Source organism: Saccopteryx bilineata, chromosome 3 (genome assembly GCF_036850765.1).
Source record: "Saccopteryx bilineata isolate mSacBil1 chromosome 3, mSacBil1_pri_phased_curated, whole genome shotgun sequence".
NCBI classification, from domain to species: domain Eukaryota; kingdom Metazoa; phylum Chordata; class Mammalia; order Chiroptera; family Emballonuridae; genus Saccopteryx; species Saccopteryx bilineata.
In genome coordinates, this window is record NC_089492.1 from 206262195 (window position 1) to 206275126 (window position 12932).

The 12932-nt window shown below is 41.5% G+C and overlaps 1 protein-coding gene across 3 annotated transcripts in view; it reads right to left on the reverse strand.

Annotated features, from left to right (window-relative positions):
• The window catches only part of TGFBR3 (transforming growth factor beta receptor 3), a 234539-nt gene that overhangs the window by 12267 nt on the left and 209340 nt on the right, over window positions 1-12932 (reverse strand). For 2 of the 3 annotated variants that reach the window (XM_066268635.1, XM_066268633.1), the window contains 3 exons: window positions 10084-10125; window positions 7244-7351; window positions 5007-5366 (listed from right to left, as the gene is read on the reverse strand). In XM_066268635.1, the coding sequence (XP_066124732.1) occupies window positions 5236-5366; window positions 7244-7351; window positions 10084-10125 (281 nt within the window). In that variant the 3' untranslated portion in view covers window positions 5007-5235. Of the gene's footprint in view, window positions 1-5006; window positions 5367-7243; window positions 7352-10083; window positions 10126-12932 lie in introns of those variants that run through there. The other variant, XM_066268636.1, reaches the window with a different exon arrangement.

The following is a 12932-nucleotide window of genomic DNA, read 5'->3' on the forward strand; positions in this document are numbered from 1 at the left end:
GGGTCAGGGGGAAGGTGAACATTTGTTTGCATTGGCAATCATCTGCTTTTGAAACAATTTAAGGCTGAACGCAAATTGAGCATGTCAGGGGGAAGGTGAACATTTGTTTGCATTGGCAATCATCTGTTTTACATAAAAACTACGTCTTAACGTAATTTCTTTTAAGAATGCCTCCTAGAAAATACAGCACTAAAGAGGAGAGAAAAGGAGCTAAAGCTGCACAAAACTGGCTTTCTCGACAAAAAGAAACCACTGAGCAGAGAAAGACAAGGCTTGCTTCAGTCACAGAGCAAATGCGTCTTTCTCAGCAAAATGAGATTGATGAGCATAGAGAAACAAGGCTTGCCTCAGATGCAAGACGAAAAAGCCTGTCTTGACAAAATGAGTCCCTTGAAAAAAGGCAGGAGAGAAATGCAAAAAAATGACAGAGTAATGCTGACTGAAATGCAAAAAGGATTAAAACAGTTTCAAACAGAGAAACTTTAATTTTTGAGCATTCCTCTGGTGACGTGAATATTAAATGTGAACACTGTCAGTCCTTAAACTTCAAGTTAGAAACTAATCGATTTGACCATGGCAAGAAAGGATTTTCTCAATGTTGCAAGTATGGAAACATTGTAAAAAATGATGGAAAGATCTACACAAGAAATATTGTGTACAAAGAGATCTTTGACATGTGAATTAACATTTTATTATTTAAATCACCTTTATTTATTGAGCTAGCGGTGCCTCTTAAGAAATGTACCGCCAGTGGTTTCCTTCATTGCACTCTACTTTAAGCAATTAAGCAAGTAGAAGGGGGAAACCCCGTGGGGCACTAAGCAAAGGGGCGTCCTTGCCACCTGCCCTGGGTAATTCAGTTTGAATTAGCAGACACCTTTGCACAAATCATTTTAATTACAATTTATAATATCTAGAAACAGCGGTCATTTCGTATGACCACCGGGCTTTCTAGTAAGACTAATAGATGCACAAAGTACAGCTTCAGGTCCATTTTCTGATGACAGCCTATACCTATGGCCATACAGACACACACGGAGGGCCGCCTCCAGGGTTCCCCCACCCTGCCCCTCCTTCTCTTTCTCCCTCCCCTTGTTATCATCAAGCTTCAAGGCCATCCTGTTCAGGCAACAAGTTAAACTAAAGATAAATTATAGGCCCTGGCCGGATGGCTCAGCGGTAGAGCGTCGGCCTGGCGTGCGGGGGACCCGGGTTCGATTCCCGGCCAGGGCACATAGGAGAAGCGCCCATTTGCTTCTCCACCCCCCCCTCTTTCCTCTCTGTCTCTCTCTTCCCCTCCGGCAGCCAGAGTCTGTCTGACTGTCTCTCCCCGTTTCCAGCTTCAGAAAAATACAAAAAAAAAATCCCCCCACACTTTTTAAAGATAAATTATAACAACTAACGTATCTCTCCTACAGGGTTTTCCCTGCATAAGGGAGGTCTTTTAGCTTGGAAACTGGGAAGGGATAAATTTTGAAATCAATTAAAACTGACTGAAAACTTCTATAAACTAAAGGAGTGAGCTTGTAAAATAATTACAATTAGGATATCAAGAGATTGAGACATTAATTGGTACAAAATTATAGTAAACTCATAGACTTGGAGGAAAATCTCACCAAAATAACAATCTACAGATTTTTAAAAGGCAGAAGCCCAAGGGAGAAAGCAAGCTGGTGTGGCGGCAACAGCAGCAGAACCCTGGCAGCTGGGGAGGAAAGGGGCGAGTAGGACCTGCCTTAGCGGATTCAGGAAGTGAGGACCTGAGCCAACAGCAGGAACAGCTGAGAAACAACCACATTATAACACAGAACCCTCAAAACTCAGGAAATGGTGGCATTAGGTACAAGAGCCTGTGATCATGCAGCTACAAGCAGTGGGGTTGGCTGAACTTCCGTACGAGAAGCAGTAAGATTTCTCTAAATCGCCTTTTTTCCACAGGGCTGGGACCCTTCCCTTCCTCATCTGGAAGGAAGACAGGAAGTTTCTTCTCTACAGAGGATGAAACTGAGAGTTCCAGGAATGACCAACACCAGGCACAGTTGAGGGCAGAGAACCACACTGAAAAAGGATGAAATGAACATCAACATGTTGAATGCTGTGACCCCCCTGGAACAGTGACAGCCAGACTTATCCCCTCCAGGAAGGAAACCGGAAACCTGTTTTTCAGACAACCTGATGAGCTCAGGAGGGAAGATCCAAAGATGTGATAGGAGTTCTTCAATAAAAGGCCCAGCCAGATCACCCTAACGGAAGTTCATAATCAGTATGTCCCACTCTCAAGCTCAGAACTTCCTCACTCTTAAATAATCCTATATTAATATTCTCAGAGAGATATGACATTGTACCCAAGAATAGGATATATATTTTAACTCATAGGAAAATTTTCTTGGAATTTAAAATTTTGAAGACAGTATTAAAAACTCAGTAGGAAAATAAAAGATAAAGAAGAAATCTAGAAAATAAACAAAGAAAATAAGATGAAAAACAAAAAAAATTAGAGGATAGAGATAACCAAGAGGTTCAACTTTAAAATTATACAATTTTTAGAATAAGAGAACAGAAAAAATAGGGATAAGAAAAAAATCTCAATGCTGAAGGACATATTTCAAAATTGAAAGGCCTCCACCAATGCCGAGCATAATGTATGAAAATATACCTCAATGAAGAACTATCACTGTAAAATTTCTTTCAGAAGCAATAAACGGGTCAGGAATTTGAATGGTTTTGAATTTCCCAAAAGCAATCATCAGAGCTAAAAGTCAGTGAGGAGTGCTTACAAAATTCTGAAGGAAAATTATTTATAATCTAAAATTCTATATTTTGCTTAACTACCAAATGTTTGTATAAAATTAGGATATTTTCAGACATGCAAGGTGTGCAAAACATTTCGCTCTTATGTACCCAATGCTTAAATATCTCCCAAGAAAGAAATTCCATAAGCATCCCCTATAACTAACTAAGAAGGAGGACACAGGACACCTGCAACTCAAAGTGCAGGGAGTCCCCAGAGTGCTGGTGAAAGAATGTAGGAAGACAGTGTCCAAACACAAAGAGCAATCAGCTCAGACAGGAGCAGGTCTAAAGGTCCAGGGAAGGTTTACTAAAGAAAATGAACCAGGCCTGACCAGGAGGTGGCACAGTAGATAGAGCGTCGGACTGGGATGCGGAAGGACCCAGGTTCGAGACCCTGAGATCGCCAGCTGGAGTGCAGACTCATCTGGTTTGAGCAAAGCTAACCAGCTTGAACCCAAGGTTGCTGGCTCAAGCAAGGGGTTACTCGGTCTGCTGAAGGCCCGCGGTCAAGGCACATATGAGAAAGCAATCAATGAACAATTAAGGTGTTGCAACGCGCAATGAAAAACTAATGATTGATGCTTTTCATCTCTCTCCGTTCCTGTCTGTCTGTCCCTGTCTATCCCTCTCTCTGACTCACTCACTGTCTCTGTAAAAAATAAATAAATTAAAAAAAAAAAAGAAAATGAACCAGTATAATACCTAATGTCTAACAGTGTTAGAGGAGATTGAGACAACTTGCAAACAACAGGTGAAGTAGCAATAATATATTTAAAAACTAAGCTAATGTTGGGGCGAAGGGAGAGACAATTATTGATTCTATGAAAATGTGAAAGTCATGCAGGAGAAACAGTATTATACTATTATACATGGCTAGACTGTAATAAGCATTTAGGTAGTCATAATAAGGTAAACAGTAAATACTGACCTAACCCAAATTTCAGTGTAATTCTATTAAGAGGACAAGAAGGATATGCATGTATAATTGGGGCTCAGGGGTGTAGGAGAACTATATTCTCATTTTCCATAGTAAGAGGTCAACAGAAAAGGCCTAAAACTGATAAGTGAAGAAGATTCTACATATTCATGCTATTTCAAGATATGGATTAATGTCCACAAGAATCAGCTAAGAGTAAAAAATGGTGCTCTGAGGAACGAGAAAAGGGAGCAGAGTAGCAGGAGATGTGTGCTTTCCAAAACAAGTCTTGTAGAACTAAATATTTCAGCCTTTAAACTATAAACGTACTACTGTGAGAGAGCTAAAAGTTTTACTAGAACATAAAAATAAATGCTTTTGCCCCTCTCCTTGAAAAACAAAACAAAATAAAATTTTGGACATGACTTTTGGGACCTTCATGGACTAGAGGCTAGAAACCACTGAACTAGCCAGACTTCCAGGAGCCCGATGATTCCATGATTCCATTTCCACCCCAATGGCCCCTTTGCTCTGCACCACCTTAGAAAGAATGTAATTTTTAGAAACAATTAATACAGCCCTAAGGAAGTATCCCTCATTGTGCTCAAAGCTGTCTGTCATATGATAAAGTGGGGACCAGCCTTATTAGACTAACACACATTCCAGGTATGTTAAGAAGATACACACAGCTGGGACATGTGACTCGGTTTCATGCTCTGAGCTGCAGATGGAAAAGAAAGCATAATCATAGGGAAGTCATACAAATGAAGGATTGTTTTTGACACAGAGGCAGATGCTGTCTGAACCCCCCAATATATATACTATAAAAGATCCAGGCCCATAGCTTACATTATTGTGGAAACTGGATGGACCAAGTCAGTGTTTATATACACACCTCTTGCCACTGGCCCTGCATGATAATCTTCCCTTTTTATCTAGACTTGCCGCTTGCTGAGCCAGCTATGAAAGTGGGGGCAGGGGTGGAGCTCTGGACAGGAAACTACCCTTGGGTCCTACAGGGAGTCCTTCTCACACTTGTATGACATGGTATTCCTTATGAGCAGTCTATAAAATGAACCAGAGGTTGCAGCTTTTAAAGAAAAGTCAATTTGAAGCTGTATCTATATGATGCTAACAGGTTTAGCACCCAAATGACAACGCCTATAAACCTTTTAGTTTCCAAATCAGCATAATTTATTTTGCTGGAAACCATCACAGGAAGAATTTTTGGTTTGGTTTTTCTTTAATCTACATACAAACCTATTTCTATATTAACCAAAAATTTTAAATTCCTTGTTAAATCTCTGGTTTGAGGGAGAAGAAAGTAGTGACAACAAATCTCAGAAGGCTTGGCTTTTATCAGGCTGGTGAGCTGGGCTGTGGACAAGAGACTAGGATTAGCAGAGGGAGTTCAGTGGGGTGTGTTCCAACAGCGAGTGCCCTGTTCCGCCTGGACCTAGCTTCCCGGCCCCACCTGGCCGGAGATTAGCTTTCAGTGTTGAGGGTGTAGCTCTATGACCCATGGCTCAGCAGGCATATGTTAAGGGTCTCTGGGTGACCAGCCCATAGATCATCCTCAAGGCTACAGAGTCTTCCTGGTGTCCTTTCAGTGCAAACAGTTCTGGAGCCTCACAGCCATGCAGGAAGCAAGAAAAAGCTGCAAAGGACAGTTTGAGATCTGAACGTGTCAGTATTCCTGTGAAAAAATTATTTACTCTAAAATGCTACTCTGCTAAAAGATGTCAGTTCTGGTGCTTGTATAAACTATTCACGAGGAAGAATATTCATAAGCTGATTAACAGATGTTTGTATTGACTCAGAATTAATACACTTAAAAGTCTTACTTTCTCTGTCTCATATGAAATATATTTTACTCAAAGGTTACTGATTAGGAACTAATTTGAGGACTCAAAGCCCCACAATTAAACTCTCCTAAACATTTGCTTTGGATTGTGTGACTTTCCTGGGCTAGGTAGGCACCAAAGGGTTCATTCTTCTCCTGCCATAATCTAAAATAATTCAGTTGGATGATGCTGTAGGTCAGCGGTTCTCAACCTGTGGGTCGCGACCCCAGTGGGGTTGCCTAAAGCCATCGGAAAATACATAATGCATATCAGGTATTTACATTCCAAATCATAACTGTAGCAAAATTACAGTTATGAAGTAGCCACCAAAATTATTTTTTGGTTTGGGGTCACCGCAACATGAGGAACTGTATTGCAGGGTCACGGCATTAGAAAGGTTGAGAACCACTGCTGTAGGTGAAGATTTTGATGAGGATTAAGGTACGACTTGTCAAAGTTTTCTCTTCTCTTCAAAGCATTCATTTTTTCAGCGTGGTTAGTTAGATGGCCCACAGTAAGGCAAAAGGGCATGGCAATCATTGGTTCTGGAGAATAAATGAAATTCTAAACAGAAAGGCTGGGCCTGCCATTTGCCTCTGAACAATCAATCCAGCACAGTTTACCCCGATTCAAAATATAGTAAGCCCTCACTTAATCTCATCTATCGGTCCTGAGACTTTATGTGAAACAACATATAAAACCAGTTTTACCATAGGCTAATTGACATAAAGAAGAGTTAAGTTCCCACACATTCTTAGGGCATCTCTTCAAAGTTACAATGAAACAAGCTAAACAAAATAATGTTATTTGAGGACCTGCTGTATAAAGGACAATATCAAAGAACAACCAATACCAACTAGCTGGCTCGATATGCCTCCGAACACAGGTCTTTCCCTCGCATCTTTGCCAAGCACCCACGGACGCAGCAATGGGAGGGCAGCGCGTGTCTCCTCCCCACTACACCACAGACCCCCCCCCCCCCCCCCCCCCCCGCTTTCTGTTCTGGCCAGCACAGTTCGCCGTGGGACTGGCTGGAAGGGCAGGAGGAAGGGCAAAGAACTGTGGGGGAGTGGAGGAGCAGAACTTGAAAACAATGTGCTTTGTTTCACCATTTTCATTTGTTTACAATTCATGAAAATATATTTTGAAAATTTAACTTATAGACAGACATGAGAATTTTATGTTTATCAAGGGGACATTGTATGAATTTTTAAAGGTCAGAAAAGTTTGGGTTAAGCCATTGATTAGGAACTCTGGTGGACAGTGCTCAGCACCTCGGCAGACGTGGTAATGAAATCTTGGCTTCCCTTCCCACTTCCTGCCCATTTATATTTCTATTCTGAAGTCTTTAACATTGGGGAATAGTTTACATTTCAAGTTTGTCTACATTACCTTCCTTTAATCAAACCCAAACCACAAAATAGCTTTATTAAAAGCTAAAATTCACCAGCATCTCAACTACAATTAACATAAGTTAGTTTAAACATCCCTTTCCTAATAATGTTTAAAGCAAATTATATTTTTGCAAAACCCAATTTATGCCAAAAACGTAAATGTAAAAACAGTGGATATAAACTTCTTGCTTGTTCATTCACATCTCATCCATTCATTTGTGCAACGGAACACTGAGTGTCTGCTGGGAGGCAGGCATGCAGGATGCATACTGACTATATGCAGCAGTCACACTAACCTGTGTGAGAATAGATGTACCACAAGGCCCCCGTTAGTAGTGCTCCAATCACAAATGCTGCAAATGCAATGCCCATCACGGTTATGGTGTCCAGACCATGTAGAATTGCTATAAGGAAGGAAAACCAATGCACACTGTAGGTTAGTCTGCATCCTACGTTGCAATTTTATATTTGTTTCACAAGCACTGTAAGAAAAGCTGAGCACCAACTAGTAAAATCTGAGGATAAAATGAAAATTCCAGCAAACTATACTGTATTTAAACTTGCAACTTTTTAAAAAAAAGTTTCAATTATCAGATTCCCAAGATATCCTCAGTTTGCAATTATTTTGAGCAACAAACTTACTTTAAAAAATCAGATTTGTGCCCTGGCCGGTTGGCTCAGTGGTAGAGCGTCGGCCTGGCATGCAGAAGTCCCGGGTTTGATTCCCGGCCAGGGCACACAGGAGAAGCACCCATCAGCTTCTCCACCCCTTCCCCTCTCCTTCCTCTCAGTCTCTCTCTTCCCCTCCTGCAGCCAAGGCTCCACTGGAGCAAAGTTGGCCTGGGCGTTGAGGATGGCTCTGTGGTCTCTGCCTCAGGTGCTAGAATGGCCCTAGTTGCAACAGAGCAACGCCCCAGATGGGCAGAGCATCGCCCCCTGGTGGGCATGCCGGGTGGATCCCGGTCGGGCGCATGCGGGAGTCTGTCTGACTGCCTCCCCATTTCCAACTTCAGAAAAATACAAAAAAAAAAAAAATCAGATTTGCAAACTTTGTAAAACCTTAAGTATATGGTTCATTGTCTCAGCCTAAGGACCTACTATTTGAACGGTTTAAGAGGCATGAAAACATAGTGGTTAAGAGGCTTTGGAAAGTAAGGTGAACTTCCATTATCAAAATCTGACTGCTCCTCATTCATTGAACACTTCCAACAAAGAGACATTGCACGGAAAACACACTTCAAACACTTTACAAACATATTTCATGAATCTTTAAAAGTTGGAAAGATAACAGGAAGAAAGGGGTGAGAAGAAGACATAAAATAAGGATAAACTATTCCTTTGGAATATAACAGTTCACTGATCTCAAAACCCTCAATCTTAACAACCACATATTGTTGTCATTTAAAGAAACCTACTTTTTAACACTTTTCCAACCGTGATGGGGAGCAGAAATACTTCTCAGTGGGAGTGATGTCAGTTTTACTATCAGCAAAACATATAAATAGAACCAATTGTTTCTCTGTTTGGCAAAGATTTTTATATTTGAAATTAATTCCAGGCCACAGAAATAGAACATTTCCATTCATTTAAGAAAACTACCTTCTTTGAATCACTTATAAAAAGTTAAAATCAGTTTCCAAGGGAGAGGGGCTTTCGGTAGAATAGATTTCTAAGGTCTTTGTTTTATAATAGAAATTTAAGCTATAGGCTCTCTCCATTATTTCAATACAGTTTCTATGTTCCTCCCCAGTCAGATGTGACTCCAGCTAACCTCTATGCAAATTAAATCTCTCTGCCTTTCAACTCACTTCAGTGTAAAAGATCCAGTTGTAGACAAACGTGACCCTTGAACAGCACTGGAAAGGGCACAGGAAAAGTATGTCATGGTGCAGTAGATTCTGAAAGGATCCAAATTCCTAAGTTCTGGTCCCTATTTTTCTAGCCAGTACCCTTTGGGGTTCATTTAACTTTTGAAAAATGGGAATAGCACTACATTACTTGCTGTAGACAGGTGGTAAACAAAGGGCTTTGTGAGGGGGTTGGAGGTCTCCTGGAAGGAGTGAGAAAAGGGAAGAACTTTGTGGAGGTTCAGATGAACCAAGCCATCTGCCTGATTTAGTTTAACCTAGTCTGCAGGACAGACGTGAAAGAATGACTTGCCTTTTTACACCTACAGGTCCCAAAGTGGGGCATGATTAAATGTTTCTAGTGAGAACATTGTAAAATTCTAAAGACAGAGATGTCATTTATGAAAATCAAACAAGGTAAGTATGAGACAATGTGCCTATACGTGTCCTGCTCTGGGTTCATGACACTGTTCCATGATATTGTTAAAGTAATACACTTTATAAATAGAATAGTTTTATGAAGTGCTTTGCTAAGGGAATTCTTCTGACTGTCTGTCACGTATGTGATGGAAGTCAGCCATCCATGGAGACTAATTCGGAGAGATTTAGGGAAGGGAAAAACAGCACAGATTCTCGTCATGAGGCAATACCATCTAGAAGAGCTCTGGGTGGACAGCCATTCAGAAAGCCCAGTTCAAGCCCTCCCTCAGTGTTCATTACAACCAGAGGCAAATTATTTAAATGTTTCTGGATCAGGGTTTTCTTCCACATAAAGTAATAAAGTTGGCCCAGATCATTTCCAATGCATCATATCTTGTAGTAAATTGGTATCTCTCTCTTTTCTTATAAGCTGTCTCCCTCAACGTCCCTTGGAGGCACATGTCTTGAAGGTACTAGTTCCTTTAGCTCTAGTTCTCTGAGCAAGTAAATACTGTCAGTGACAGAGACAGGGACAGCAAGCCACTTCCACAGCTGTGTGCTGATGCTTTCTGATCACAATCGACATAAGTATGCAAACAATAAACTTCTCTCCCTGCAACTAACAAGGTTACTACCTTTCCATTAAAGTCATACACACCAATGGGTCAACAAGTTCCCATTAGAGAGAAAAAGAAAGGAGAATGAAGGGCAGAGGAAAAGGGAAAAAAGTGTGAGGAAAAAGGAGAAAGGGACAGTAAGAGCATAAATCTCCTTATCAAAACTCAAAGTTTGGCAAATGCTCCATAACCAACTCATTCTTATTAAAAGCCCAGGAGGCTTTATTTCGAAATAGTTGCATCAAGACTTACGTGGAGAAATTGGATTCGGTTCCTTAATGCTTGGACCTGGTCCTGAAACAAAAACATAAATCACGATGCATTACACAGAAAAATCAAGTAAGGTGAACTTCCATTATTTTGATGACCTTTTAAGCAAAAGGTCATCAAAATCTCAGCGGAGACTGACATGCTGTTTAATATTTTGTGAAAGCTCTATCAATTGTCCTCTTTAGAGAGCAAAGCTATAACAGGAATTACCCAGAAACTTTAAGCAGTCTCATGATCAACTGTACAGGCTCTCCAATTTGAAAAAAACTTGAAGGCAAACAGCTAAACTTAAGGAATTTGAGTCTGACAATTTGTGTGTGTGGACACCTTGATAGTTATACAGAAAAGGATTTAATACCTTTAAATACCACGTTTCTCCAGTATATTTGTAAGAGCATTCCTACTTGAATGTACAGAAGCTCTGTAAGTGCGTCTTGACTCTCTTACCCTCAATGCTGCTGTCCCGGAGCTGAGCTCTTCATCATGCATCTGTGTTACAGAGCTTCCCTAGCCTCTCTCCTTGTCTCCACGCTGCACCCATTCCGAACAGCTCCCTCTCCATATGCGGCCCCCAGAGTGAAATCTCCAGAGACCAGAGGTGGTTATGTTATTGCTCTCATCCAACCTTCCACTGATTCCCCTTCATTTACAGGAAAAACAGTCTACTCTTGAAGCACAGCACACAAAGTTCTGCATCCCTTCCCTGCCCGTCTCTCTCCAGTATCCTTTCCTAAGGGGTCCTTTGCCTATGTTGGGCTCCTCACAGTGAGTTAAGCTCCCCAAACTCTCCATGCTGCTTCATGTCATCACACGTTCTAAGCTATCCCTGAAACACCCTCCTCCCAGCCCCACTCTGTTGGCATTTTCACTGGGAGGCCTTCCCTGACTTTCTCACTGTCCCATGTCCACCCCTGGGGCTGGTCTCCCACCTCTGCTCCTCTGTCCTTCTCTGTCTAACATGCACCACATCACACTGTAACTCTCAGCTTTTTCTTTTCTCTTCCCCTGAGGGCAGAGTCTAGTTCTCACTCCTGTGTATATCCTCAGGGCGCAGTCCAGCACACACTGGCTTGCCGGACAGGTTTGGTGGTAGATGATTAGAGTGTTGGTGTACTTTTTCAAAGTGGAGGCAATAGAGGAAACTGAGAATATGCCACGCTTTTTTGTGTGTTTAGAAAGTGATACATAGTCATGATCTCATCTGAGGTTCACACCAGCCCTGTCAAGGAGGCAAGAAAAAAAAATTATCACTATTTTACAAATGAGCAGCCTGAGACCCTGATAGCCAAGGTCACAGCTGAAAGGCATCAGGGTAGGGGCTGAACCAGAATTTCAGATTCTGCCTCAGAGGCTAAACGACTAGCCTGGTGAGTGCTGCTCTGTCCTGAGCTGGGGAAGTGGCGACTGAGAAGTTACTGACGCAGCCTGACCACTGTCCTCAGCGGTGAGGACGGCGTAGCCAGGGGCGCCATGTCACAGCCATCACTTGTGTTTATACGGCTCGTACACTAAGAATACATTTTATATGTCTTAATGGTTGAAAAAAAATCAAAATAATATTTTATGACATGTAAAAATGATATGAAATTCAAGTTTATTCCATAAATGAAGTCTTATTTGAACATAACCGTATTCATTCATTTACATACGGTCTGTGGCTGCTCTTCCGAGGCAGGGGCCACACTGAGTAGTTGAGGCAAGGACTGTTTGAGCCCCACACTGAACACATTCACTCTCTGTCCCTTACAGAAGAAGGGCACTGAGACCTGCACAGACTCTGTCCCTCCTCTTAGAATTTGTAAGTGGTAGATGTCGAGCCCCTCCCTTTTCCTCCTCCTTTTCATTCAGTAGAGAGGGAAAACATACTTTGCGTTGAAATCCACAGTGAATTGGAAGAGAACTGGTGAAAAACTGACCAAAAACAAGCAGCGTTTGAGCTGCTGTTTATAAAAATAAAGAAGCTACATAGGACTGTGAAATCCCAGGAACAACCATCTCAGCTGGGCTGACATGTTCTTGCAGTGGGGGCTATCATGGTCCAGCTCTGGGGGAAGGAATGCTACCAGATGGGCCGAAGCCACTAGCCTGGAATGGTGCCCCCTGGAGTTACGCAACATGGTGGCACTGGAATGAGGATATCTGCAAAAATTATACTTAAATAAAGTAACTCAGAAAATTAAAATAATTGTGTGATTTAAAAAAATATATAATTCAGTGTATGGAACACACACCAACTACAACCTGCCCACAAGAGACTCTTTCCTGCGAGTTTGGTCCTATCAGCCTCATTGGCAGCAATAAAATAAATGATGACGAGGCTTTACATTTGTATGCTTGTATAGTGTTTCACAGTTGACAAAAAGCTTTCACTTATATTTTTTCATGTTAAACCCCCAAGAAGCTTGTGAAATAAGCTAACCACAACATTCTCCTACTTTCAAGAAGTAGTGGTTTGGTTTGCTGAACTAAGTCCAAAGGCATTTAAAGGTCTTTATAGCGTGCATCATGTGAGAAATATACATAATTCTGGGAACAGTTCCATCCAATTCACTACCCATGGTTCAGTTCTGTCACTCAGAACTCCCAAGAGGTTTTAAATAATGATTCTCCCCTAAGGAGGTCTCACATGTAAGAATTTGGGTTTTATAGCAAGGCCTGTGTGATGGATGGCATTGTTTTAAATTTCTTAATGGACTTATGTTATGATCTAATACTCTTCCCTCATCCCAGAAGGGCCTTCTCAGAGCTGAGCAGAAAAAGTTGTTGCTTACGTCCCGGGGGTAAAGTTTCTCCATGATTTCTGTGCACAAACAATAATAAGCACAAGCTGC